At 41.8% G+C, this 26418-nt stretch overlaps 1 protein-coding gene across 24 annotated transcripts in view; it reads right to left on the reverse strand.

Annotated features, from left to right (window-relative positions):
* The window catches only part of ASPH (aspartate beta-hydroxylase), a 418870-nt gene that overhangs the window by 226169 nt on the left and 166283 nt on the right, over window positions 1–26418 (reverse strand). For 21 of the 24 annotated variants that reach the window (XR_012327192.1, XR_012327191.1, XR_012327194.1 and 18 more), the window contains 2 exons: window positions 23305–23442; window positions 5022–5157 (listed from right to left, as the gene is read on the reverse strand). Coding sequence is in view for 8 of the 24 variants with exons in the window: in XM_033843144.2 (XP_033699035.1) it covers window positions 5022–5157; window positions 23305–23442 (274 nt within the window). In the remaining 16 variants the exon portion in view is untranslated. Of the gene's footprint in view, window positions 1–5021; window positions 5158–23304; window positions 23462–26418 lie in introns of those variants that run through there. The other 3 variants (XM_019925277.3, XM_073794422.1, XM_073794423.1) reach the window with 3 other exon arrangements.

Raw genomic sequence — 26418 nt, forward strand, 5'->3', positions numbered from 1 at the left:
CGGACGAGGAAAACAATGGGTTTTTTTTAAAAGGTAGAGACATTGTAATTCCCTCTTCAGGATTCCTACAAGGTACTGATACATCTAAGCTGAGTTCAAGTTTATTTAATTAATGTTAGTTGTGTCCTAAGATAATTATATACTGAGAATAAAATGAGAGTTAACAAGGAATGTATCTTACCGGCAGCATCCTCAATCAAATGGACCTCGATATTTTAGAAAACAACTTCTATATTTGTTTTTCCTAAGTAATCTGTCTCTTGAGGAAAATGGTAGTTGCTGTTTTTAGTTACTAATTGAATATGAGTTTAATGATAATGTCAGTTTGAACCAACAGATTCTTGTACATGACATCATAAAGAATGTTCAAGCCCTAGCTTCCCATGCCGTCCCAAACGCAGGATCTGGGGACGACTTAGCGGTAGTACCAGTTGTGGGTTCTGTGTGTTCAGGCAGCAGCTAGGTGAGGCCTGGGGCCTTGAGGAGCGGCTAGAGGTGTCTGGATTTCCCACGGGCACAGTGGTGAGGGCTGAGCACGTGTCACTTGGAGAACACGTGTGTCTTACCCGAATGAGAGCTAATAAATGGGGAACCTAACAGCTTGGGTCACTAGGATTGCCACTTGGTGAGGAGTGAATTAGAGAACATCTCTAGCCATTTAGCCACATAAATCTTTTCTAGTCTGTAAACACAGATTCTCTGTAGGGGAATCTTATCATTCGTGGATTGCCGTTGGTAGTTTTAACTATTCACGTGTGATTGGGAGGGTTTAGGAACGCAACTACACTTCCATGGTGCTCAGCACGGGCCAGGGACCACTCACCTGATGCCCACACACCAGGGAGGGGGACACTATTAGAATCGTATTTTATAGAAGAGGAAGCGAGGCACGGAGAGGTCACACGGTAAGTGGCAGAGTGGGAATTCCAGTCCAACTGGACCCAGAGTCCATGTTCTTAATGGCGACCTAAGGATGTCTCCATTACTGTTACATAATGTATGCTTATTATGTAATAAAAACTAGAATTGCTATCATTCTTCTGTATGTCAGACCTTTGCTCACTGATCCTGGTAACAACCCCATACTCGAGGCACTATTTTCTTTTCTTTTTTTCTTTTTTTTTGGCGGTACGCGGGCCTCTCACTGCTGTGGCCTCTCCCGTTGCGGAGCAAAGGCTCCGGACGCGCAGGCTCAGCGGCCATGGCTCACGGTCCCAGCCGCTCCGCGGCATCTGGGATCTTCCCGGACCGGGGCACGAATCCCTGTCCTCTGCATCGGCAGGCGGTCGAGGCACTATTTTCATCGTCATTTTTCAGCTGAGGAATCTGAGGCTCAGAGAGTCAGGAACAAGCCCACATCACACACTAACAAGTGGTGCAGCCAGGACCCCAACTCGGGATCCTCGGTCTCCAAAGGCTATGCTTTAAAGCATGATTTTCACTATGTCGCGTCTTGGATTTGAACATAACTGTGCAGAGCAAACCATTCCGCGGAGGAGAAAACTGCCCAGCAGCTGAACTCAGTGTGGTTTTGTTTTTAATTTATTATTTCTCACACAGTTTAAAGTAACTTTCAAGAAGTGATAAACTTTGTTTCTTTGGGAAAAACAGCCCCAGAAAGAGATCTAACTGCTGATGCAAATCTGAAAGAATCAACTGAATATTTCATCTACATGTGAAGAATACACTTTAAGAGGGATATCATGGGGGTGAGATTTTTAAAGGTTCTGGGTTGTATCTCTCTGAAGTTTCAAGGCTTTACTGCTGGGATGACAATAGGTTCATCTTGCATGACAACTCTGATCAGTTGACAGTGGCTACCTAGAACACTGTGTTGAGCAGGATTCAGAGGTTCAGCTTGAGCTCATCCAGAAAGGCTACTGGGATGGGTTAGCACCATCTCCCATGGGCTCTGGAAGAAAGTGTGACTGTGCATGTGTGGCATATTTGTTAACACTATGTTTTAGCGTTCATCGTTAAAACAATAAACAAGCAAAACAGATGTTCTGTAACATTCACACAGCAATTTGAAAACATCTGTGGGGAAAAATTAGTTATGTATATTTGTTGATTCGGTCTTTTTTTTTTTCTCCAACTCAAAAACGTTGATCATTTAAAAAGGAATAAATATACTTCAGAAATGGTTGGGTTACTTAGAGAACTTCCATGATTCCCACTTACATATGGATAGAAATGAAGCTTGAAGCCATAGCTTCAAGGCCTTCAAGATTCCAGCAGCATCCTTTCCTAACTAGGCTAGACAACCTCTAAGTCTTCACAAGTCAGATCCTCATGGGCCTCCTGTCTGAATCTGAGCTCTCGGTGTGGCTAAGAAACGACCCCGCCATCTCCCTCCCCTCATCTTCCTGACCCCTCCTGCTGCAGGATTCCCTCCCCTCTATCTCCAGGCCAACAGGGCATCTGCCTTCAGGGGTGCCACCCTGCTTCTATGCAAGCTACAATACTAGTTGCCTTCAAAATTCTTTAAACTGTGAAATTTGTTTCCAGAAAACAGTTACTGGGTTTCTCACAGAAGCCTGGAACCACAAACAAAAGACCACCAAGAACCTTAATAAAACTTCTTAAAAGAGAAACTATGGGAGTTGTATTATTTTATGATGATAAAATAAAACGAGAAATTAATTTCTATTTAATTGACTGCAACTGATTGGAAAACAGATACTTATAAAACACAGACACACACTTCTAAATTATTTTGAATCGAAATGGAAATTGAGATAAAAATGAAGTCGTTTCTGGGGGGAATAATACAAGTGAAAATATAAATTATAGCTTAAGGAAAGTATCCAAAGCTAAATCTAGAGATCAGTCCATAGCCTTAAATGCTTTTATTAATGAAGATGAAAGAATGAAAATAAACTTACTAAGAAGTTCTGATTGAAAAGTTTAGAAAAAACGGATAAAATAAACAACAAAAAGAACATGAGGAGGAAGAAAAATATAAAAGCAGGAATTAGAAAAAAATCAAAATAAGGTGAGATATAATTTGAGGTTTTTAAAGAACATACTAGATCACTTTGTCAAACTTAAGGAGAGAGGGAAAAAAAGGAACATGCAAATTCCATTCAGTGGGAAGAAGAATTTAACAAAGATCAAGGAAGTAAATAATATTTTAAGAAATTACTCTAATTCATGGAAAATCAGGTATAATCAAAATATATGAAAATGTATAAGTTCACAAATATTGTATGATTCCACTTCTATGAAGTGTCTGAGGTAGTAAATTCATAGAAACAGAAGGTGCAAGGGTGGTTGCCAAGGGCTGGGGGAGGGCAGTGGGGAGTGTTGTTAATGGGTACAGAGTTTGAGTTTTGCAAGATGAAACTCAGGTCTAGAGATTGGTTGCGTGAAAATATGAATATACATGACCCCACTGAATGTACACTTGAAAACAGGTAAGGTGGTAAATTTTAAGTTATATGTACTGTGCTACCATTAAAAAAATTTTTTAAATACACAAAAACCTTAAAAGTCAAAATGTTGCCCCCAATGAAACTGTCTCCATTATTTATTTCCTTTCTTGTTTAACACTTTTCTATGCCCCATAATGCTTTGCATATTTCAACCTTATTAAAGCATGTGCTTTGAGCAGAGACTATGGTTTCCGGAAATTACTGCCAGGATGCATACTATTCTCAAGACTTAGTGTAGGAAGCCATGAAGCATGAGGATGTTGATGGAACGGAGCCATCAGATGAACTGGTGAATGCTTACGGCCAACAGAATTGACTCATTTAGTGAGATGCCAATAGACAAAATTAGCATGTTGTTCACATATTGACCTTATCACAGCTCTATTTAAAAAAATCTTGCTGGCAAAAAGCTGACACAGTCACTTGAAATCATGTGATGTCTCTTCTGTTGGACATTTCCCTGAAAATAGTACTGAAGTCGTTCTTCTTTCTCTGACGTGTAAATCTTAGTATTCTGAAAGCATACCGACATAAACAACAGTGCTATTTGTCCCATGATATAAACCCAACTGCTTATCATCCTCTCAATTTATTTTCTGCAGCTAAAGATGTGTGACACATGCTGTTTAGTCTTCAAAATAGATTTACTTTTGTTCAGCTACCGTTAACCCAGGTTAACTTGAATTTTCCAGAAGAGAATTGGAGAGAGCTTTAAAGATAAAATTCAGTGCTCCTCATTTCGAGGACAGATTGATATATTAACTCATTGGACACACACAGATTGAGGCCCTGTCTGTGTACCCGGGCCTGGGTTCAGCTCAAGGAATATTAGGTTGACTGTGAACCTCTTCCTATTCTTTTTTTTTTTTTGCGGTACGTGGGCCTCTCACTGTTGTGGCCTCTCCCGTTGCGGAGCACAGGCTCCGGACGCGCAGGCTCAGCAGCCATGGCTCACGGGCCCAGCCGCTCCGCAGCATGTGGGATCTTCCCGGATCGGGGCACGAACCCGCGTCTCCTGCATTGGCAAGCGGACCCTCAACCACTGCGCCACCAGGGAAGCCCTCTTCCTATTCTTGATGAGCTCAGACACTAGTTATTATTGACTTGTCACTCTGGTTTGTCACCACCCCAACGGCTCTCACCGCGGTGGTATCATTTTGGCACGCAACATCGTCTCCAAGGTACAGGAGCAAAAGAGGCTCAGGAAAGCTCCTTTCTAAGGCGTCGATGAGCACACGGTGGGCTCTTCAGTTACGTCTGTACGGTAGGGTTACTCTTTGTAACATATCATTTAACAGGAAAGACCAGGAAAATCAAAATACAACATATATATATATTTATCCAAATACACACATGCATATACACACCCATATATTTACATGCACACACACACACACACACACACACACACACACACACACAGATGAGTGTTCCTACATAGTTTCAAGAAGCAACAAATAGATTTTCATAATCTGGGTTTCCCAGGTAGTTTCCTTTAAGTCAGGGAACCCTAGCTCTGGGAGGTATCGGCAGAAGCCCCCCCTTCCCATCAGGTTGCAGAGAATGATCTGGAAGTAGCACGCTCACCTTGCTGCCACAGTGTAAACTGGCTCCAGTCACCCTTTTCCCTCAGGTTCTCATCTTCAGGCAGAAACAGGCCCTGGGCTCTATCCATCACTGCAAGGCCTTCATCTCGGATTAACTTCCAGTTTCTTTCTAAGGACTAGAGGGAAGATTCTGGTTTTACTGGACTGAAAATATGCCTGGTTAAACACTTTATAGTGACGTTCAGCTTTTTGTTTGTCTGATTAATAAGTAATGAAATGTTCCCTCTCATCTAGATTACTTATTTCAATTTCCTCTAGGACCTCTTGTCAAGGGTGTAAAAAAACCCACCTAATAATTAGTTTTCAGAACCAAGTGCCTTCGCAGCATAAACGTTTCAGTAATTCCCAGGAACCGCCGAGAGCAGTTCCGTCTAACGTTTGTTTTCACGTCTGCCTAAAGGTCGTTTTTTCACAGACCCTAACCAACCGAGAGGACTAATCTTGTTGAGCATCATTACATCAGGACCCTGCCGTACAGCCCACATGACACTCCAGCGTCCAAACTGGAATACAAATCACAGACTAATTCCACCTCCCAATAGAGGTCCTCATAAAGACGCCATTCAACGTGGTAAATATTAATTAAACTTTCAAGAACATTGGGAAAGTGTCCATTGGAGCATGTGACGTGTTATAAAATTAGTAGCAAAACAAAGCCAATACATGTCCTCGTGTTTAGAATTCAGCCAAACAAAAACATTTCTTTGACCTCTCACTTTGAGGGTGCCTTAGGCTCTGTCAGTAAGTGCCTGGCTGGTGAGGGTAGATCCCATGGGAGGAGAAGGACAGGCTCTCCTCCTGGGAACCCTCACTGCACAGCGATACTGATGAGCAGTGGAGATGGCAGAGGGGTGGGTGCTATGGGGGACGGCAGGCCAGGGCAAGCATCCGGAGTGGCAGCCTCGGGGGAAGTACTATCAGGAGAAAAAACGAAAACGGCATGAAAGAGGCTAGGTTACACAGAGAAACCGGGATTTTGAAACATTCATAATTTCAAACATTCCTACGTTGCATGGGAAGTGGATGTGGTCGTGGAGTCTACGGGTACCCGGATAGCGAAGAACACAACAGATGATTTCAACGAGAATCGGGGCTCAAGAGCAAGGAAGTAAAGCTGATGAGTTACAAACACATATAAAAGATGGAAGCAACAATTAGCGTGCTCTGAAAATGGACCGAGTTGCCTTATAAAACAGGGGTCTCGGGCTTCCCTGGTGGCGCGGTGGTTGAGAGTCCGCCTGCCGATGCAGGGGACACGGGTTCGTGCTCCGGTCCGGGAAGATCCCACGTGCCGCGGAGCGGCTGGGCCCGCGAGCCATGGCCCCTGAGCCTGCGCGTCCGGAGCCTGTGCTCCTCAACGGGAGAGGCCACAGCAGTGAGAGGCCCGTGTACCGCAAAAAAAAAAATAAATAAAATAAAATAAAATAAAATGAAACAGGGGTCTCTATCTTTTGAAGTATTCAAGAGAAGGCTGGATGACCAATTACAGGTGGGGCAAAGCACAAGAGAAGGTGTAAAGTGTTTTTACCAACCCGTGCTTTATGAATTAACGATTCAACGTAGGAAAACCAAGAAGGAGCCAGGAAGACGGCACGAGCAGAGGACTCCACCAAAGACAGATACACTCAGAGATTTGTGTGAAGACACAGTACCAACTTCAGCCAAACCCCGGGAACGCCTGTGACACTCTGTGACCGCATTAGGTATATTCCAATATTCTAGGGCAAGCGGTAGGTTTTAAGATTAGATACTGATTTTATACCGCTTTTTTCCCCCGTGTTACTTTGAGTCTATTGACATTTCTTTTTTAAAAAATTCAGCTTTGAGGCTTAATTAACATATAAAATTGTAAGACATTTAAAATGTAGATCGTGGTAATTTGATATATACATTGTGAAAGGAAACCCCCCACCTGATTAATTAACACATTTATCACCTCATATATTTATTTATTTGATACTTTGGGAGTGAGAATATTTTACTTCTATTCCCTTAGCAAATTTCAATTTACAATACGGTGTTGTCAACTACGGTCTCAATGTCATACATCAGGTCCTTAGACCTTATCCATCGTATAGCTGGAAGTCTGTACCCTTTACCCAAACCTCTCCCTACTTCCTTCGCCTCCAGCCCCTGCCAGCCACTTTTCCACTCTCTGTTTCTATGAGTCTTACTTTTTTTTTTTTAATTGAGATTCCACATTGTAAGTAATACCACACAGTATTTGTCTTCCTGTGTCTGGCTTATCTCACTTGGTGCCCTCAAGGTCCGTCCAAGTCACAAATGGCAGGATTTCTTTTCTCGTGGCTGAATAGTGTTCCATTGTGCGCGCGCGCGCGTGCGTGCGTGCGTGTGTGTGTGTGTGTGTGTTACATCTTCCTTATCCACTCATCCACTGATGGACACTTAGGTTGTTTCTATATCTTGGTTATTGTGGATAAGGGTACAATGAACGCAAAAGTGCAGATATCTCAAAATATTTTACTTTGAATTACATTTGCATTTCTCTGGATACAGACCCAGTAATGGGACTACTGGGTCACTTGGTAGTTCTATTTTTCACTTGTTGAGGACCGTCCATATTGTCTTCCACAGTAGCTGCACCAATTGATTTTATATTTCTATGAAACCTACCCACTGATTTGTGTCAAAATCTGGAGCTGCTCTTATCATCACCATGCTCTCTGCTGGTGTGGATCATCTGTCCACAGATAATCTTGAAACCATGCCCCATAAAGTTAAAAAAACCACCCTGAAACTGTGCCCCATTGGGTTAACAGAAACTTGGTGACTAACAGAAATTCTTGAGTTTGTCTTATAGTTTGCTATATATCTGCTTGCAGCCTACTTTACTACCCACGCTTGCCTTAATTATTTTCTTGCAAATTGCATACCCTCCAAGCTTCATGTTAGCCTAAACAATAAGACATTTGCCTGAGTTGTTTTCTAGGCACTTGGAGTCAGCTGTGTCTAGTTCAAGCTCCAGCTGGCTAAGGCTGGTTGGGACCACTGACCCTAAAACTGGGCCTGTATAGGTGTCTGATGAATGACTGTTTGATGTCGAGGACCAAAACCTGCACACTCAGATCATGCTAAGTGCCTCCACTGTTATTTTATTTTATCTATTTATTTTGTTTTATTAAAAAAATTTTTTTTCTAGGCCATGCCATGCAGCATGTGGGATCTTAGTTCCCCGACCAGGGATCGAACCTGTGCCCTCTGCATCGGGAGCATGGAGTCTTAACCACTGGACCACCAGGGAAGTCCCTCCGTTTTTACGCATACATTCCATGAAGAAGCGTGTAACTTAGAAACACCTTGGGCAGACCACTGATTACCTCACCTTTTCCCTACATCCAATCACCTTTCCCCACCCCTAAGATCACCCTACTTCTTTATCCCATAAATATCTCAAGCTCCTTGCCTTCAGGGAGGCAGATCTGAGACTGGTTCTCCCGTCTCCTCCCTTGGCTGCCTGTGAATAAATCCTTTCCTTGCTGCTGCGAACCTGGTAAACGAACCTGGTTTGGTAACAATTTCAATATTATTTCATCCCAAGAAGGTAATTCATAAATAGTAAGTCAAAGACTGCATTGCAATTAAGAGATACTCAAAAACCCTCACTTAGGCAGGTCCCCAGAGTGAGAGAAGACCACGGTTTTCTCAAGAATCCCAAGATCATGGAAAGAGAATGCACCCCAGATGCATCTCCCCAAATGTACCTAAACTGCCAACGCTCCCCGCAGCTACTGTAACTTATTCAAGTTGTTAGATAAATCTGTCTAATTCATGTTCAACTGCCACAAAGACAGGGGAGAATCACCTCTCTAACACTTGAAATTACTTCTCGAATGAGGTTATCAGTGCCTGATATGGCAGGCAGGCTCTCACCCTCTGCCCTCCCAGTACTTTAGTGGCTTCTTTCATTTCTTTTGAAGGCTGATTTTAGGGGCATCTTTGGAAAGAGCTGATCTTTTGTTCCTAAAATAGGCCACAGAGTCCTAGGGAAAATGTTCAAGTGACTGCATCACTAAATAAAATGTTTAAATTTTCTTTAAGGGCAGGCTGTCTTTTACATGTGAAATGTCGTTCCTACCCCCTTCCGCACCCCTCTCCCCAGGGTCCCCCCAGGGAAGTGTCGCTGCAGAGGGACTTTTCCGGGAATAGTGATGACTTTTTAAAAAAACTTTCTTGTTTGCCCCTGTTATACGTGCCGCAGGGGTGCTGAAGGACAGTCTGGCTGAAAGGAGCAACCAGATGCAGGGTCTCCCGGTCGGTCCCAAGCTGGAAACACTCTTGCGGCAGTGCCACCGACCTGCTCAGTACACTCAGTGCTGAGCAGACACTGCACGGACATTTATTTTCATCATGAAACAGCCACTCAGCATTTCCTCTTTAGAGTTCAGTAGTTTGTCGTGGAATTTGACAACTGGAAGTGTCTGTACTGTGAGTGCAGTGGAGACTTTTCCACTTTAGGGATGACAGAGCACTTGGGCCGGTGACTGAGCCTAAGGTCTCACAATCTAGCACCAGAACCGGCTCTGAGGTGCCCCCTGATTATCCCCGGGGCACCTGTGGGAGGAGGGCGTCAGGCTGCGGTGGGCTCGGGGCCCTGTGCCCCTCTGGGGCAGCAGAGCGGCCGTGGGTCCCCGTCTCCTGTGACTTACAGGGTACACACTGGGCACATACTGGTGGAACAAGGTGTCCCTGGCTGGGAACTGGGTGTGTCTCAAAGGGGGCGCACGCTGACAACTGGGGAAAACTGGGCTAACCAGATCACACCAGTTCTACCTGGTGACATGATGAAAAACACAAAGGTCACAACCATCACGATCCCCTACGTGTTCAACAGAAACATTTTTTCTACTCAAGTAAGGATTCTGCTTGGGGGTGTTTTTCAGCTTTGGAAAGACGTGGCAGGGTCTCTTTTACGGGCATCAGGGAGAAATCTGGAATGGGACCCGGAAATGGCATTTTCAAGCACAAACCAATGAACTGCACTGTGAAACATTCACATGGTTACAGGGGATTAAAGACCAAACCTAATTACGTGTGCTCGTGAGAGAGAGAGAGAAAGGGAGGGGGGATGGGGGGGAGGGGTAGGAGGAGCAAGAAGGAGGAGGAAAGAAGAAATGTACTTTCTCTACAGTAACATTATTAGTTGTCTGACTCGGCAAAAAATTCCGCTTTTTAGGAAATTCCAACAGGAACTTGAAGGCTTACACAGACCGGGCCATGCCTACACTTTTAAAGGTTTCATTTGACCTATTACTTCCTTGACCCTAAATTCATTCATTTCATGAAACTGAAAAGAGAAACTCATAGGGTTAGTATTTGAGTTGGTTGCCCAGAAGACAACAGCTTCTGATTCACGTTTCTTCTTCTGGCTACACAGCCTTTAGAAAACAGAGATTCGCTTGTTTTCACGGTGCCTCATGGCCTCGTAAACCCGTCATCAGCACTCGCCTCTCAGTTACACCTCAGCTGTATTTGGCGCTCAGTCATCTAGAGATGGACTTCCCGGTTTCAAGCCTCATCAATCCCAAACTGTGCGCCAGCTCTCCTTAACCCACACCCTCCCTCCAGTTCAGGGCCATTTCCTCCTTTCCCAGATATTCTGCTCACCCCGCTTGGATGGCACACTTTTCTTTCCACATCAGATTAAGTCCTATTTTTAAAGGCTTCTCCTAACACTGATTTCTTGCGGAAAGCCTTTAGAGGAGCAGACTAATTCTTAACTATTTCCCTTACTATTTCCCTTCATTCAATTAAGACACACACATTTTTTTAAAAGTCAAATATTACTACAAGTCTTACAATGAAAGCAGCAGTACCTTACTAAGTTTTCCCCAGAGTCCAACCCCCAACTAATCCCTTTAAATATTGTTTTCTCATATCTGCCTGCTTCTATCTAAGTAATCTGTTTATATTTTGCTATCTCTTGATTTATTAATTCTAGACTTGATCTCTCATTTTCTGTCAGGGAAGGGAACAAGTTAACGATTTGATGTCTTCTTTTCCCTCGTCTCCATCTAGCAGTTCAGCTCATGTCACAAACCTTTCATACATCTGGGTAAACTCACATCTGGGTTTTACTGAGTTGTAACAATTACTCTTCATGTCACATGCAGCATTTATAGATTCTGCCTCCTTTGCTTTGGCTTAATTCTGTAATGGCCTTATCACTGTTTCTTCTTTATAGCCCTGCAAGGGTGCTGTAAAACCTCTTATACTGTTCTACGCTTTGCCAAAAACATCATGTAAGCTATTACTTTCTTTCTCTCTTTCTCCGAAGATAGCCCTCCAGGAGCCACCTGCCTTGCTCTGCTCTGAACTGGTCGGTGTCTGGGCTTTTGCCGGACAACTGTCATCAGGGAGCTTCTCCTGACCTCTGCCCAGTATGAGGCTCCCTAATTATTGGATTCTAATCTGGATAAAGGATTATCTGTGTTCTTGAGAAAGGACACACCACAGGTAAAACTGAATTTCTAAAAATGTCTGAAGCTATTCTTTAAAAAAAAATTTTATTGAAGTATTTACAATGTTGTATTAATTTCTTCTGTACAGCAAAGTAATTCAGTTATACGTGTGTGTGTGTGTGTGTGTGTGTGTGTATATATATATATATATATATATATATACTTTTTCATATTCTTTTCCTTTGTGGTTTATCGCAAGATATTGAATACATTTCCCTGTGCTCTACAGTAGGACCTTGTTGTTTATCCATCCTATATATAATAGTTTGCATCTGTTAATCCCAAACTCCCGATCCATCCCTCCCCTATACCCCCTCCCCCCTGGCAACCGCAAGTCTGTTTTCTGAGTCTCTTTCTGTTTCGTATATATGTTCATTTGTGTTGTTTTACAGATTCTGCATATAGGTGATATCACATGGTATTGGTCTTTGTCTTTCTGACTTATCTGAAGCTGTTCTTACACTTGATTGAAGGCTTGACTATGTACAGAATTCTAGGTAGTAAATAATTTCTACATAGACTTTTGAAAGCATTGATCCATTGCGTTATATAACATTTAGTGCTGCTGTTGGGAAATCTGATGCCTTTTGGCTTTCTTTTTTCTTTTCCCCTCTAGAAGCTTTATAAAAGTCAATACAGTGTAGTGGTTAGGGGTGTAAAACATGGGAGCCAGGCTGCCTGGTTTGAAAATCTGACTGTGCCACTTATTGGCTGTGTGCTATCGGGCAAATTACTTAACCACCCTGTGCCTTAGAGTCCTCACTTATAAAGAGCATAAAATACTACTACTTCCCTCAGGAGTCTATAAGAAGATTAAATGTTCTAAAAGTAACTGTGCTATATATGGATAGAGCTATGATGATAATGATGAGAATTTTAAGATCTTCTTTGTTGATTTTTTTTTACTTTTTTTTTTTTGCGGTACGCAGGCCTCTCACTGTTGCGGCCTCTCCCGTTGCAGAGCACAGGCTCCAGACGCGCAGGCTCAGCGGCCATGGCTCACGGGCCCAGCCGCTCCGCGGCATGTGGGATCTTCCCGGACCGGGGCACGAACCCGTGTCCCCTGCATCGGCAGGCGGACTCTCAACCACTGCGCCACCAGGAAAGCCCCAAATTTCCTTTTCTTATAAGGACACTAGTCACATTAGATTAGGGCCCGCCCTAATGACCTCATTTTAACTTTACCTCTTTAAAGGCCCTGTCTCCAAGTACAGTCATATTCAGAGGTACTAACGGGATTAGGAATTCAATATATAATTCTTGAGGGGACACAAGTAACTTGTAACACTATTTCAGGTTCAGGTTAGAACTAGATCCAGCTAAGAAAGCAAATAGCAGATGGGAAGGGATCAGGAATCAAGTAAGTCTATAGCAGCAAAATAAAGCATAGTCATGGAAGAAGTCAGGAAGAGTGACACTTTTAACACGTGAACAAACCATAATACAGGAATTCACAGAGCTCAGGTTAACATAAGCAAGATTAGGTAAGTAACTGTGTATGACTAGCTGTTAAGAAAAAAGGGAATTGAGAAAATATAGACATTGGCTACTGAGAAGTCCCAGAGATGTGCGTGTACTTTGAAAGGTTCTGACTCTAAATTAAGACAAGGCATGTGGTCGAAGACTATTCCAGGCCAAGTGTACGCATTCAGTTGGAGTTAGAACGCGTTGATAATAGTGGTGCGTTACTAAAATGTATACCATTTTTACCTCATTATCTAAGAACATGCTGGCTCTAGTTAATTATTTTAGGAATTACAGATCTGATTTTTTAAAGTCAGTTTACTTAAATCTTCGCTAAAACATGCTTATACTTTACACTGTGATGAGAAGACACGGGTGGCAGTGTCCCCTGCCTTAGAAGGAATACACCAGGTAGAGGGGCGTCCTCCTGAGCACCGAGCTGAAGTGATGAAATCCAAGCAAACACCACAGCGCGTGCAATGCTCTCACAGCAAGCTGATTTTAATAAAATCTCTAGGGAAATTAGTAGCATTGAAGGAGCAATCTCTTGCTGGTCCTAGTGCATTTTTTTTTTTTTTTTTTTTGCGGTACGCGGGCCTCTCACTGCTGTGGCCTCTCCCGTTGCGGAGCACAGGCTCCAGATGCACAGGCTCAGCGGCCATGGCTCACGGGCCCAGCCGCCCCGCGGCATGTGGGATCCTCCCGGACCGGGGCACGAACCCGTGTCCCCTGCATCGGCAGGCGGACTCTCAACCACTGTGCCACCAGGGAAGCCCCCTAGTGCATTTTAATCAGACCTCCTGTTTTTCAAGTTTGAATATAAAAATAAAGGAAAACATCTGACATTTCTTATCGTGGAAATAAACAAGGACCAACCAAATGAGAAAAGCAAAGGCTATTTATTCAGACAAGCAAGGGAGTCTGCCACGATCACCAGTGTTTTGGCAGAGATGTGGGAAAACTTTCTAGTGAAAAAAGAGAAGGATTCAGGGGTGCCCTGATTGGAGGCTGTTGGCCTGGGGAAGCTGTAGGCAGGCTGACTAGAAGCTGGGTGTTCTGGTGACTGGTGAGCGGAGCATATTTGACTTTCTCTGGTGGGTCCTAAGTTGGAAGCGGGGACAAAAACTAGGAAAGCTGTCAGTTATCAATCAAGTCCTGGCCATTTGGGGCAGAATGTGATAGAAGTGATTGTTTAGCTTTCTGGATTGCCACTGGAGATAGTAATCTGGCCTCCTGCCAGTCTGATCTACAGTAGGCTCGCTTCCTGGTTTATTTATTGTAGAAAAGGGGTTCGTTTCCCTGGCAGGCTGCTGCAGATTGTAGGTCAAGGTTCTATTTTTATAAATGGTCTGGCCAATGCCGCTTAGTATATACAGTCTCTCGTATCCTTACTGAACGGAAAGGATAGCATAAAGTACGTGGCACAGGGCAAGAGAAGAGTCTTGGAGGACTGAATTTTGCTCTTTCTAAAGAGTGGGAAAAAAGGGGTTTCTTCTCCTAGGAGAAAGGCAAAAAGATAGCCCAGATTGCCAGGATAAGCAGCCAGCCTGAGGGCTTCAAGGACACAAGAGTGCAAAGGAGACCCACATTCCTGTACTCTAGCCCAGACTGGCAGGGATGCCAGCCAACATTCTCAGTCAGAGGAAGGTAAAAGGGGAAATAAAGTTCTGTCGTCCCTTCCCTGCTCTACCCACGGGGAACGGTGCAGCGGGCTAGGTCAGGAGGGAGTAAAAACCCCAAAGCCCCTAATCTCAAGGGGCTGCATGTCTGACAGAGACTTTCTGTTTATATATATAATAAACCACTTGATAAACAGATAAGCAAGTTATCTATAATGTGTATGTGCGCATGCATCCATCCGTGCGTATGTATATTAAGATACAGATCATGACCTACTGAAACAGAGCAGGACCCTGTGGTCCTTGCCCACCATGTCCTCTGCCTGCCTTTTGTCTGTGGAAAAACTTTAGCCAAAGAGTACGTTTAATCAGAGAAGTGAGAAAATGCGGAAGCAAAGAAAAGCAGTCAAACAGGACAAAACAATAACAGTTTAGTCAGGAAGCAAAGTCAAGGACCTTTAATTCCTCCTCAAGGGCTACAGATAATATTCTGAGCCCTATCCTGTGAACTGTCTTGTAGATACTGAAACCCTCACCGGGTGGAAGAAATTAACTACACGATGAGCAGACTGCAGCCATGACATGAGCTGCCACAATTCCGAGAACTGGCCTCAAGGAAATGGGAACAAACCGACCCGGAACTGAAGAGTAACTGTACTTAAACCAATCAAGATGATGCTTGTCAGACCACCACGTGACCAATTTCAAGATGACTGTCAGAGCTGCCTGTGCTGTTTCTGCGCACAGCCCCTCCCTGCCCCCTGGCTGTCCTTTGGACAGGAGTCCGCTGCCTCCACACACCTCGCCCTCTCCCCACCCCCATCCCCGCATGCCAGCTCTTGAGCGGTAAGCAGCCGGATCCCGCTTTTGGTAACACCGCTTGATCAAAAATTTTGGAACGGCAAATGGCGTACTAACCTACAGATGCAGCTTGCAGTGTAGTGCCCGGGTCTGTAAGTCAAACGCTGTACTGCAAGCTCCCGAGGTGGACCAGAGATAAAGGCAATTTTTAGGCATTTTTGAAAAAACTGACAAATATTGAAAACTCATCAATTTTGCTTTGAGAAAGAAAATGACCTTTGAGTTTGAAATAATTCAAAGAATTTCTAATATTTCACCCTTTTGATATGTTGCTATAACTGGCATCTTAGACCCTCCTGTAACCGTAGCAGAGTGTCAGCTCTTATTAAGGGCTCACACTTAAACACACACGGGAACATCCACGATGGTGGTGTTTTGTTGTGTTTTGTTCTGTTTTTGCACCTTGTAGGAGAGGAGGAACTGAGGCAATTATTTTGCATTTGGAGAGAAAGAAACCGAGGCCCAGATGGATGAAATGACTTCCTTAAGGTGTCAGAGCAGAGAGCAAAACTAACCTGCTTCTGAAGTTCACTTTTAAATCACATAACCATCGAATTCTGTAAATTCTCTGGACTCTTGTTGTCATTTTTAGTGAAAATATCATTGGAATCCAAAAGTCGAAAGTCTGATTTAGAAAAATAGGATTAAACTATTACGTTAATCTTAAGAAACTGCTTTCAGCACTTCTTTATAGTATGATACTTACTTTTCTATAAAATTGATAATCCTCTTACTTTATAGCTTAATTCCACTGTAAGTCTGACATTTTTGCTTCTGTCTCAATCCAATTCATTTCAAAAGCAGTTCAGTGAAAATATTCAAATATTTAATCACACAGATACGAATGTTGAACCAGAATTCACTCCTGTATAAGTCCTATTTTTGTCCAGGTGGCATTATTCATACACAACGGGTTTCTGAATTAATAAAAGCCAGAGTCTGAGAGAAAATGCCAGGAAGAGTATCATTCAATCAATCATTCTTACGCACTGTGTCACAACACTGGCAAGTTTTACTGGGCACTTCTCCAACTGTAATAAAACTACCGTATGAGGAGGGAAAACTTATCAGCGATGCTATATGCTTCTATCAGAGCAAATGCTGTGAAAACCTCAGAAAAAGCATGCAAGGGTTTCCCTTTTTCCCAGTGATGAATGCAGAGTTAAGTAGCAGGGAAAAAAATAGAAAAGGGTTATTTTGAACTATGGTTTTCAGTTGCTATTGGCTGTTGTGCTCTCCATGTTACTACAGCGGTTTCAAGGCATGCATGTTTACATCTAAATTAGCCATGGAATAATTTGGATCAAAAAGCTAATCTCAAAAAGAAGAAGAGCAAACTTCTTAACTATGATGGCTTTCCTCTCACTGGAAGAGATTTCTTTTCCCTTTTCTATTTATAACCTAGCAAAGACATTAATCTATTTTTGTTTCAATTTCTACGTTAAATACCCCCAAAACACTTAGGGTTTTCATATTTGTTATTTGGGCAAAAAAAGTACTCAATTTTAATGAACATATGCCTAAAAGAGAAAACTCTACTGGGATATTTTTCTCTAAATTTTTTTCATCAAGTTGCACAGCCTCTTAACACCCCCAGTGCACGGAATTGCCAAATTGCAAGCTACACAATACGGGGAAACAATGACAATTCAACAAAATGGAAAAACACAGATGATAACATTTTACTGAACACTGTCCCGTGCCTTCGAGAAAATTGCACTCTACAGCTCACTGGAACATACAATGAAAATAATTTAAATGAAAATGTGCTATGCCTGGCAGTTAATCATTCCGTAAGGGCCAGATCTGGGTAAGTATTCTAAAAGGATTTTGGCCAAACATGGCAGCTACCCCATCTAGAAGGTTCCCACCTTACAGTATGAATGCCTGGGTGATGATCCTTGATCCACAACAGTCAAATCTGTAATTTGAAAATGGAAAAAAATCTTGATGTGCAAGTGTGTGTCAGCTAAATGGTTCTGGGCCCTGGGTTCCTCACACAGAACGTTCTGCCTCGTCATACTCACGACTGGTGAGTGGTCACCCGAAATTACTTTAAGTCATAACATATACAATATTAACATTACTGCAAATCAAGGTAGTTAGTAAAGTAAAGCTAACTTTACAATCACAACCCACAGCTGTCACACACTCTGAGATTCTATGCTGCTGGGGACCCTGGGATTAATGCCCAGGACTTGCTTTTTTTCTTCTTAGATGAAGCAGAGCTTAAAACAGGTAGGGCTGAAATCAAGCCCAGAGAAACAGAATTTTGAAATAAAGATTTTAATAATCTTTTTTTTTTTTTGCAGTACGCGGGCCTCTCACTGTTGTGGCCTCTCCCGTTGCGGAGCACAGGCTCCGGACGCGCAGGCTCAGCGGCCATGGCTCACGGGCCCAGCCGCTCCGCGGCATGTGGGATCTTCCCAGACCGGGGCACGAACCCGTGTCCCCTGCATCGGCAGGCGGACTCTCAACCACTGCGCCACCAGGGAAGCCCCCAGAAATAAAGATTTAATTGGCTAGAAGGAGAATAACACGAGACGTAAGAGCAGACCTCAGTAGCTTTGAGGGTGTAGTGAGGTACCAGTGAGGGCACGGACTTGAGCATAAGAAGGCCTCAGTTCCAATCCCAGCCCTCACCTATTAAATATAGGGCCTTGGGCAAATCTCTTAGTTTCTCTAATCCTTACTTACTCAAACGTAAGTGGGTACAATGACACCTATCTTGAAGAGTTGTTGTAAAGATGAGAAGTATTATATACCAAAGTGCTCAGCACAATGATTACAAATAGGCATTTCATACACGATGGCTGTTATGTTATTATTTCAATAATACATAAAATTTCAAAATGTGCTTTCCAACTAATTTTTTATAAACTAGAAAATACTTTCCTATGAAAACGAGGTAACACATAAATTAAAATTATAAATGATAACAGTAACTAATGTTTATTGAGCACTTCCTACCTACTTATTAAATAAACAGCCATGGAACAAGCACTATTGCCAGAGGCACTTTGCAGATAATGAAACAGAAGCATGAAGAAGTGTTGCTCAATGTCACATGGCTAGTAAAGAATGAGACCAAAAATTCAAAACCAGGTAGTGTGGCTACAGAGCCAACGCTCTAAACTGCTTCACTGTATTGCCATCCACGGCCGAATGGATAAAGAGGATGTGGTGTATATACAGAGAGAATGGAATATTACTCAGCCATAAAAAAGAATGAAATTCTGCCATCTGCAGCAACGTGCATGGACCTAGAGAGTATTATGCATAGTGAAATAAGACAGAGAAAGATAAATATTCTGTTATTACTTACATGTGGAATATAAAAAATAAAGCAAACAAATGAATATAACAAAACAGAAACAGACTCACAGATACAGAAAACAAACTAGTGGTTACCAGCGGGGAGAGGGGAAGGAGGAGGGGCAAGATAGGGGTATGGGATTAAGAGATACAAACCACTATGTATAAAACAGATAAGTAACAAGGATATACTCTATAGCACAGGGAATTATAGCCATCATCTTGTAATAACTTCTAATGGAGTACAAACTGTAAAAATACTGAATCATGATGTTATATACCTGAAACTAACATAATATTGTAAATCAATTATACTTTAGTGAAAAACCAAACGAAACAGACAAACCAACAAAACCCGGCAATGTGGCTATGGAGCAGATGCTCTAACCTGCCTCACTGTACTGCCTCACTGATGGTTAAGTTAGGTGTTCTTCATCAACCCCCAGAAACCTGTTTAGTTTTCAACATACTTGAACCACAACATATATATCACAGTTTCCCAATTTTTAACAGATTTACTGAGACATAACTCACATACCATAAAATTCACTCAATTAACTTTTTACAATTCAGTGGTTTTTAGTGCATTCACAGACTTGCGAGCCATCGACACTATCTAATTTTAGAACATTTTCATCACACCAAAAAGTAACTCCTTACTCATGAGCAGTTGCTCAGCCTCAAGCCCTCTCCTCAGTCCCTGGCTCTCACCCCTTCCTCTCTCTGTTGATTTGCCTCCCGGACAGTTCATATAGATAGAATCACGGAACACGTGGTTCCTCCATGCTGTACCATGGACCTTCTTCCCTTTTTATTGCCATTGTGTAATACACTACATTTTGTTTATTCTTTCATTCATCATTTAGATGGACCTTTGGGTGACTGGCCACTTTTTTTCTATTACGAATAATGCTACTAAGAACATTCAGGGACGCATTTTTGTATGAACATATGTTTGCATTTCTCTTGGGGATACACCTAGGAGAAGAATTGCTGGGCCTTAACTCTGTGTTTAACATTTTGAGGAACTGCAAATCGTTTTCCAAAGTGGCTGCACCCCTCTGCCTCCCCACCAGCAAAGTTCCAGGGTTCCAGTCTCTCCACATACTTGCTACCACTTGTTAATGTTCATCTTTCTTGTTGCAGCCATCCCAGTGAGGGTTAATGCTATCATATTGTGGTTTTGATTTGCATTTCCCTAATGACAAATGTCATCGATCACCTTTACATAGGCTTCTCAGCCATTCATTATCTTCTTTGAATAAGTGTTCAAATCTTTCCCCATTTTTTAACTGAGTTATCTGTCTCTATATTGAGTTATCAGAGTTCTTATTATATTCAGAGTTCTTATTATATCATATATATATATATGTTAGATATATGACTTGCAAATATTACCTCTCATTCTATGGATTTTACTTTCACTTTATTGATCATGTCCTTTGAAGCACAAAAGTTTAAGTTTCGATGAAATCTAATTTATTTTGTCTTTTGTCACTTGTACTTTCAGTGTCATACCCAAGAAAACCATTGCCTAACTCAATAATGTTATGAACACTTCTATGGTTTCTTCTACAAGTTTTATAGTTTCATCTCTTACATTTAGGTCTATATCCATTTTGAGTTTGTTTTTATATATAGTATGAGGTAGCTTTATTTTTTGCATTTAGATATCCAATTGTCCCAGGACCACCTGTGAAAAAGACAGTTCTTTCCCCTTTGCATTGTCTTGGCACCTTTGTCAAAAATCAATTAATCATAAACGTAAGGGTTTATTTCTGTACTTTCAATTCTTATTCCACTGATCTATATGTCTATCCTTATGGAACTATCACACTGTCTTGATTACTTTAATTTGTATGTAGTAAGTTTTGAAACTGGCAAGTCTAAGTTCTCTAACTTTGTTCTTTCTCAAAATTGTTTTGGCTATTCGTGGTCCCTTGTGTTTTCATACGAATTTTAGGATCCGTTTGTCAATTTCCATAAAAGAAAAAAAAGCCATGTGGAATTCTGATAGAGATTGTGTTGAAAGTTTAGATCAACTTGGGAAATATTGCTATCTTAATATCAAGTTTTCTGGTCCATAAACATGGAATGTGTTTCCATTTCTTTAGAGGTTTGAAATTTCCTCCAATACAATTTCATAGTTTTCAGTGTACGTCTTGCACTTCTTTGTAAGATTTATTCTTAAGTATCTTTTAAGAGTTGGATGATGACCCCCAAATTTACATGTTGAATCTTACTCCCCCAGTACCTCAGGATGTGACCCTTTTTGGAGATAGGGTCTTCACAGATGTAATAAAGTTAAAATTAAGACATTAGGGTGGGCCCTAATCCAATAGGACTGGTGTCTTTTACAAAGGGTGTCCTTTATAAAAAGGGAAAATTCAGAGACATACACAAACAGGGACAATGCCATGTGAAGATGATGGCAGAAATTTATAGGTCACACAACTCCAAAGGTTGCCAGAAAACCACCAGAAGCTAGGAGAGAGGAATGGAACAGATTCTCTTACCGCCCCTGGAAGGAAGCAACCCAGCTGACACCTTGATCTTGGAATTATAGCCTCCAGAACTGTGAGACAATTAGTTTGTGATACTTTGCTACTGAAGGTATATCAAGCTAATACAGTATCTTATATTCTTTTTTGAAGCTACTGCAAATGGAATTGTTTTCTTAATTTCATTTTGGGAGTGGGTTTTTTTTTTTTTTGCGCTAGTGTAAAGAAATACAATTGATTTTTGTATTCTGATCTTATAATAAAATACAGAATAAACATGGTCTAGGAAGACTCACTTAATATATGTTTATTGAAACCTCATCGAAAATTTCTTTTCCCCAGTAAACCAAATTGATCAGTGAAGCCTTATAGGTCTTAAAGAACAAGATGTTCTTTAACAAAAAATTTATGAAAAATGTAAAACATATACTTAAAGATAGAGAAAAGAGTATAAGAAACCTCTATCTATCCATCACCTAGATTCCAAAATTATCAATATTTTGTCACTCTTGCTTTTCCCTTCTCACCTCTCTCCGATGAGTGAATGTAGCTATACTGCCTGGTGGGACAAACAGCCCACGAGTTTTGCCCCTGGGTAACCCTACCCCACCTGAACGGGAGTGAACTGAGAGGAGGTATTTGCTATACTAGTACAGCTGCCTGCAATCCAGACCAGCACAGTGGCCAAACTTAATGTCCTTTCCAAGGATGGAAAAGTTAGGGTATAAATGAAGAAAAGGAGAAATAATAGCTGAAGGTAAGAGGATGAATAAATAGGGTATGTAATGAGGGAAATCCAATATTACATTAACACCTCGAAGAGGCTCAGGGCAAGATATTGTCTCTTAGCTCAGCTACACCAGATGTCTGAAAGGGTAAAGCCATATGTTGCCAAGACCACTCCTACTTCTGGAACTTACGAGATCTAACGGAGGCCTGCCAACCTGAGGGGCCTCGCCCTGGGAGGTACTTGCATATAATGTGAGAATGGATTGGACTCATTATTATTGACTGAATGAGATCTAGTAATGTGCCCACATCTGTTAACTGTTAGGATTCTTTTGTTAGAAGGGATCTGCGCTCAAAACCCAGAGGGTGGCTTCCGATAATATAAGAAATATATCTGGTCTTTGTTTCCAGTTCCCGGCATAAACCTCCCGAAACCCATGAAATTTCCTGAATAACTGGAGTGACTTTTGTCATTCATAAGGACCCCTTTTGAGCACACCTGAATTTATGCTAATAAAACGACTTAGCACGGGGCCCCAGATAGCCTCCGGATGGGGCTGGTCACCAGAAAGACCAGGTGATTAGAAGGCTGGAACTTCCAGCCCACCCACCACTGGGAATGGACATAGGTGTTGCAGATTAAGCTCTATAAATCTCTTGAACCACAAGATCTGATGTGCTTTTGGGTGGGTGCGCTTGTCCACAGGCCAGGAGGCTGTGTACCCCAGTTCCATGAGGACAGGAGCTCCCGCACTCAGGACGCTTCTGGACTTACGGGTGAAAGAGTGGTGAGAACCCTCCTGTCTTCCACTAGGCCAGACACCAAAGAGATTTGTAAAAATACACGACAATTCCCATCTTCTTACTTCACTTTTTTTGCTTTGAAAATGTATTTTTTAAACTTATTGATGTTAACATGTAATGGAGTTATTATTTTATTTTCATAGAAGTCATATAAAGATTAAATTTCCTTTCAGTTTTAATTTCTAAAAATTATATTTATACATATAATCCCCCAGCACACACACACACAACTCCTTGGGGTGCTCAGTAAGTTTTAAGAGTGCAAAGGGGTCCTAAAGCCAAAAGATTTGAGATCTGCTCTTCAACAAATTTCTTTCTTCACCATCTCACCTAAACTCTTTGGCTGATGGGATGAAGACCCCTTTTGCCGTATTTTCTGCAAATGCCACTGGAAAGAAAATCTGTCTCCTCCCTGACATTCCTTTCCATGAGAAGCCGTCTTTGAATTTAGAGGACGAGACAGACAAGGACTCGACAAAGTTAACACTCACCTTCACTAATTCCGTGTAGCCCGTTTCCTTGGGGGTCCACCACGGCTGGGCTTTCAGTCCATGAACGTTGTAGAGTGAGCGCTGCCACACAGATGCAAAGTGGCCCCTCTGGTGCCCAAGCTCGTACCACTTATATGCCTGGAAGAGTTCAGAAAGACTGAACTCGAAACGAAGCAGTTTTACTAATTTTACAATTAAAGTCCCTAAAAACAAGGTCTGACTTTTAAATAAAGAGCTTGCTAGTCAGGTGCCCAAATCTGTTACACTGGCAAAAATACTGTTATTTGATTGGGTCTCTGATTATGACCTATTATTTTAAATAAATGTGTGTTTTTTATTTTCACTCCTAGGCTGAAAGCTCTCTGAACACAGGACTCCACTGCACTCACTGGTCTCCCCGGAGTGTCCAGCAGAATCTAGGACTTTGTTGAGTGGATAAATCATTTAAGACACAAAAGGGGACTATGTTTCTATTTTAGCTTTCATTTCTTAAAGTCTGTGTTTCCTTTCAAAGGAAAGGAGTACGATTTTCATCATTTCTTCACAGATACCTGCATTTACTGAATTGGGATGTTAAGAAGGACAGCAACTTCCTTGTTTTGTTTTTTGGCCACGCCTGGTGGCATGCTGGATCTTAGTTCCCTGACCAGGGATTGAACCCGTGCCCCCTGCAGTGGAAGCGGGGAGTCCTAACCACTGCACCACCAGGGAATTCCCGGACAGCAACATGAACAGTCTTCTCACGTCCACATGAAGAAGGCTGCCCCAAGGTAACAAAGTATAAATCCTCCATTAAAGAAGCAGACCGAAAGAAAATATTATTCTGAGTTAGCAGTAAATAGAGTGATAGCCCACGTCAGATTTTTTTAGAAGGGAATTTGTGTTCCTAGTATTTTTTCTTCCTGCCATAAGGGATAACATTTGCGGTTGCAGGCTAGCTGTAACATGATACAACTTGCCTCCAAGAAGACTAACTAGCCTTTTCAGGGACAGCTGGCTGCAGTCTGCAGCTCCACACGTACCCTTCAAAGGACGCCCGAACCATATCCTCTCCCAGGGGCCCTCCCCACATGCCTCCTGCACCGTGCTCACCCCATTGTCTTTAGACGGGAAGACGGTTCTAGGAGAGTGCCTAATGGTATCGCTTCCATTATTTTAATTCTGATCTAATGATTACTTTTGAAGAGTGATTTCAAATACATATTTTGATCAATGACAACAGGCAGTTAATATCAGGCAAAGTAAGAAGATAGAAGAATATCTTCATAAAACCCCATCTTACTTTAGATGTAAGAAATAATAACTTTTAAGTCTCTTAAAATTCATAAGTCAAAAAATTTCCTTCGTTAGAAAAATCAAGTGTGATAGCAGAACCACTCCTATTTTCAGTAACACTTTTCAGCTTACTGCTAGCTTGTGCGTGCGTAATTTCATTTGATCTTTCCAATAACCCCAAATAGCTCCACTTTACAAATGCTCGATCTGAGATTTAAAAAGACTAAATATGTTGAATTATCACCCAGGGCAATTTATTGGCAATTTATTCCTCTTTCCTTCTATCTTTGTATCATTAAAAAAAAAAAAAAACTATCACAAGGGATCTTCTTACTTAATTATCTTTCTCAATAATATCTCAAATTAAGAATGTATATACTAATCACTTATATGTTTTCCTTGAAATACATGTAAGTGGTAACCATAAAGTAATTTCTTTAAAAACGGCTCATGGTTCATTGATTTCAAAAAATACAGCATTTTACCTTTGAAATTGAATTGACTATTTCAGTTATTTTTGTCCAATTTAAATTTAGGGTCTTGTTCCCTATAATCTTCAGTGTTAAACAACATTATTAATTACAACAGATGATTTTTGGAAACTCTTACAGTCCATTAGATTTTTAATCATCAGCAATTCATTTTAAGGACTGGGCATATTGTTAGAGTAGTGAGAAAAATTCTTATAGGAAAATATATTATATTATTATCATATTATATTAATATACATATTATAGAAAAACTTATAACTCTAGTTCAGGAGTTACAAGTCTTAGATTTCAAGTCTTGGCCTTAACACTCACCAGGCTGAATGTCTGGGCAAGAGACTTTGCTTACGGGGACATGTTTAACTGCCCATAAGAGCTTTTCTGACACTCAAAGTGCATCAAACAGGGCCCTTGGTTTTACACCCTCTGCCATTTAACTTTTACAGAAACAAAACTGTGAAATGATATATTCGAAATAAAAAAAAATCATCTTCAATGATACCTTCAATTATATAGGGGACCCAATGAATTCAGCCAGACTGCTTTTTTTTTTTTAAACATCTAGACTACCTCACAATAAAAGTTGCTAGAAAATCCATGATCAAGTTGTTAGAATCCTCTGAAAATGTCCTCTTTACAGGAATACTAAAATAGACAGAAAGCATAGCTGGGCACCTTGTTAAATATGGTCTATATCAATGTCTACTATACTTCAAATTAATGCCAGGTATAGTTTACACACACACACACACACACTCACTACATAACTACATAGAAATAGTATGTCAAGAGAGTCTAACTCAGAAAAGCCCAGGCCACGTTTGGGGCCCGTGGTACGTGACCCCAGCCAGAGCCTGTTCTGCCTGGGGCGTGGTGCACAGTGGGACATGGGACACACACTTGTGATGAGAACAGGTGGTTCCACTGGCCTGGGAGAACCATGAATGCCATCGTTTGGGAAGAGGGCTTTATTTCTATTTTGCACCATGGGGTTCTTGAGCCCAAGATGCCTGGAAGAAAGTAAGACTAAATCAGGAAATGACAGCCAGGTTCTTGCAGCCATCACAGAGGTGGACGGTAACAAAGGCTGGAATGAGAACACCGGCCAAGCAAGAGGGAAGATGAGATGGACGCCAGACCTCCGAAGAAGCTGACTGGCCTGGCCGGACTGGAGTGAGGAGGGGGCTTGTCACAGGAAAGGGCGGAGCTAAGCTGACTCAAGTCTGGATCCTGGGAGCTGGCAACACCATCCAACGAGAGCCAGAACCCAGGAGGAAACGTCCTTTAGAGGAGAACAAGTGAGTTGTCACTGCGGCATCGTGTGGAGAAACTAGGCAGGCAGTAGATTGAG

This window comes from Tursiops truncatus, chromosome 17 (genome assembly GCF_011762595.2).
Source record: "Tursiops truncatus isolate mTurTru1 chromosome 17, mTurTru1.mat.Y, whole genome shotgun sequence".
In the NCBI taxonomy this organism is placed as follows: Eukaryota; Metazoa; Chordata; class Mammalia; order Artiodactyla; family Delphinidae; genus Tursiops; species Tursiops truncatus.